Source organism: Chrysochloris asiatica, unplaced genomic scaffold (genome assembly GCF_000296735.1).
Source record: "Chrysochloris asiatica unplaced genomic scaffold, ChrAsi1.0 scaffold00046, whole genome shotgun sequence".
Taxonomy (NCBI): Eukaryota; Metazoa; Chordata; class Mammalia; order Afrosoricida; family Chrysochloridae; genus Chrysochloris; species Chrysochloris asiatica.
In genome coordinates this window covers 8,112,607-8,114,978 of record NW_006408564.1, presented here as the reverse complement: position 1 = coordinate 8,114,978, position 2,372 = coordinate 8,112,607, and the positions used below count along the sequence as shown (strand labels likewise).

Below are 2,372 nucleotides of genomic sequence, written 5' to 3'. Positions count from 1 at the left end.
TCAGGATTTAGGAGCTTCTGGGACCATGACTTTAACCCGGCCTTCCATAACAATTTTTTTGCTTTCTATGACAGAACATGACACTGCAATCAGAGCAATGGACCGCCTCAGCTTTTCCACTTCTGCAGCAGCTGTAACAACTTCCCCAACATACAAAGGGGCTGGGAAGGTAATTTCCTGGGAGAGAAATACACAGCCTGGTCCTGGCATTTTAGTACCCAAGAGAGCAGACAGAAGTCCATTGATCAAAACTCCATGCACAATTGTCTTCCCAAACTTCGTTTGTTGTGCAAATTCTTCATTTAAGTGCAAAGGATTAGCATCCCCTGTTAATTCTGCAAAAACTGCCACATCCCTCTGTGTGAAGGCCCTGCTGAGTTCAGCCCGGTCCCCAACTCTGACATGCAGTTGTTGAAGCCGCTGCCTTCTCAACACTGACTGGTTCTGGCAGATTCTCTTCTGAAGCCCACCCCACCAGAGGCGATGGCCAGAAATCACTGAGAACATCTTCAGCGTCCACTAAGTCCTAAGAAGGGGCTTCTTGCCTGCTTCAGTGTTCATCAAACACTATGCTGGTACCAAACGTTGTTTTGAGAGAGGGTGAGTATTCCTGAAAACGAAGATTATTCAGTCTAGCACTAGTTCCCTACTATTACCAGATAATGCAAGAAGAAATGGAGAAACCTACAAGAGAAAAGAAAAATGTTAATGCACTATTGTTGCGGTTATTATGTGTTGTTGTGTTCTATAGGGCTTCCACGGAGCGAGGGTGAGGGGTTGGAAACTATACTGAAACACAGGGCAATGGATAGATGGAAAGTAGGAACATGCCCAGTTTATAGGATAAACCAAGTTGATATGGTAGCATTTTAAAGAGCACCTTAGGATAAACCTCAGAAAAGCATTGTAACACATAAGGCACTACACTAGGCTTTAAGCTTTCAATGAAATTTAAGATTACTATAGGAGCTCCACTGTTATATCCCTACATTTCTCCCATTCAATTTAAAATCTAAGTGTGTTTGTCTCCCATACTTGGAAGCCCAGAAGCCCTGCTCAGCTGGATTTATGAATGAAAATACAAATAGGACACTCATTTAAAAGCAGCTGATTCACCACCACTCAGCCTGGTTTGGAATATATGGAGGAATAGTCCGTCTTCACCTGAATCACTCTGAAAGCACATTTTTTGCCTTGATAGGATCCTAAAAGGGTCAAAGAGCTCCACAATTTGACAAGACCACTGTGGAAAGATCAGAAAGCATAAAGTTAAACATGTATCTCTGCAACACTGACTGCAACATCTCCCTAATAATTGTGTTTGTGATGGTCCAGAATGCGATTGCTCTTTACCAGAAAACTCAACTTAAATACGAAAACCTTAAAAGCAAAAGCATAATGTGCAAATGGCAGAGAATAAAATGAACCTCAAGAACGAATATTTCTAAAATGTACATTTCTGAGTTCATGACCTGGAAAATTACACTTCAGTTAGGTGCGGTCAAGTTGATTTTCAACTCATAGCAACCCCGAGTGACAGAGCAGAACTAGCCCACAGGGTCTTCTTGGTCATAATCTCCAGAGAAAAAAATCACAGAGCCACTGGAAGGGTTACAAACCACCATTCTGTTGGTTAACAGCTCAGCACTTAACCATTGGGCCACTAGAGCTTCTTGGAAAACTCCTCAGATGTAACCAAATCGCAAGTCGTGCCCTCTTCAGAATCTAAGCTTCTGGTGGGTGACACTCATATTCTCCCCACTTTACCCTAAAGCTGCACAGAGTTGACAATGACAGGACTCTTCGTTCTCAGAAGAGAGTATTTTGGCAGTGTTTGCCCATCTGTTTGCTCTGTTGTACCAGAATTGTTCCAGTCATACCTGCTGCCTATTCTCAAGATGGCTGATAAGGTCTTCTCTTCATATGTCAGGACGTCCAAAGGCAAGGCAGCACCAACCTGCACACGGAGAAACACTACTGTCAGACAAGTGTCACCACTGCTCTTGAGCAAAGCCTATCAACTTTGAGTTTTTTCTTCACAAAATAAGGATGCTGTTAAATGGTGCTGCAGTGCCTGGCTCGGAGTTGTCTTCTCACAGCTCCCTCCGGTCTACATTATCCTTCTTCACACTACTCAAGTCTTGTCACCCTTTTCATCTGTGTTTAAATTGTTATCCCTGACCCCCAGGATTAGGATCAACCCCAAAAGGATCTTGTACTTACTCTGTTTTCCTTATAAATGTACGATGAGGCAAAAGCTGTATCTGTTTGTTTACAGAGATATCTCCAGGGACCAGGTGCTATTCCTGGCACATGCGATAGGGCTTCAAAAAGTTTATGGAAAAATTCCCTTTTTTTTCCCATTAAATTTT

The 2,372-nt window shown here is 42.7% G+C and overlaps 2 protein-coding genes across 2 annotated transcripts in view; both read right to left on the bottom strand.

Annotated features, from left to right (window-relative positions):
• On the bottom strand, positions 1–507 carry LOC102829310 (hydroxyacyl-thioester dehydratase type 2, mitochondrial-like). Its single transcript, XM_006862081.1, has one exon. The coding sequence runs from the start codon at positions 505–507 to the stop codon at positions 1–3; it is 507 nt and encodes a 168-aa protein (XP_006862143.1).
• Positions 508–627: 120 nt separating this feature from the next.
• LOC102821270 overlaps positions 628–2,372 on the bottom strand; it is a 45,883-nt gene continuing 44,138 nt past the window's right edge. Inside the window, exons 4-6 of the mRNA XM_006862121.1 lie at positions 1,881–1,957; positions 1,165–1,243; positions 628–684 (exon numbers count right to left, since the gene is read on the bottom strand). Coding sequence (XP_006862183.1) covers positions 628–684; positions 1,165–1,243; positions 1,881–1,957 — 213 coding nt within the window. The remainder of the gene's footprint in view (positions 685–1,164; positions 1,244–1,880; positions 1,958–2,372) is intronic.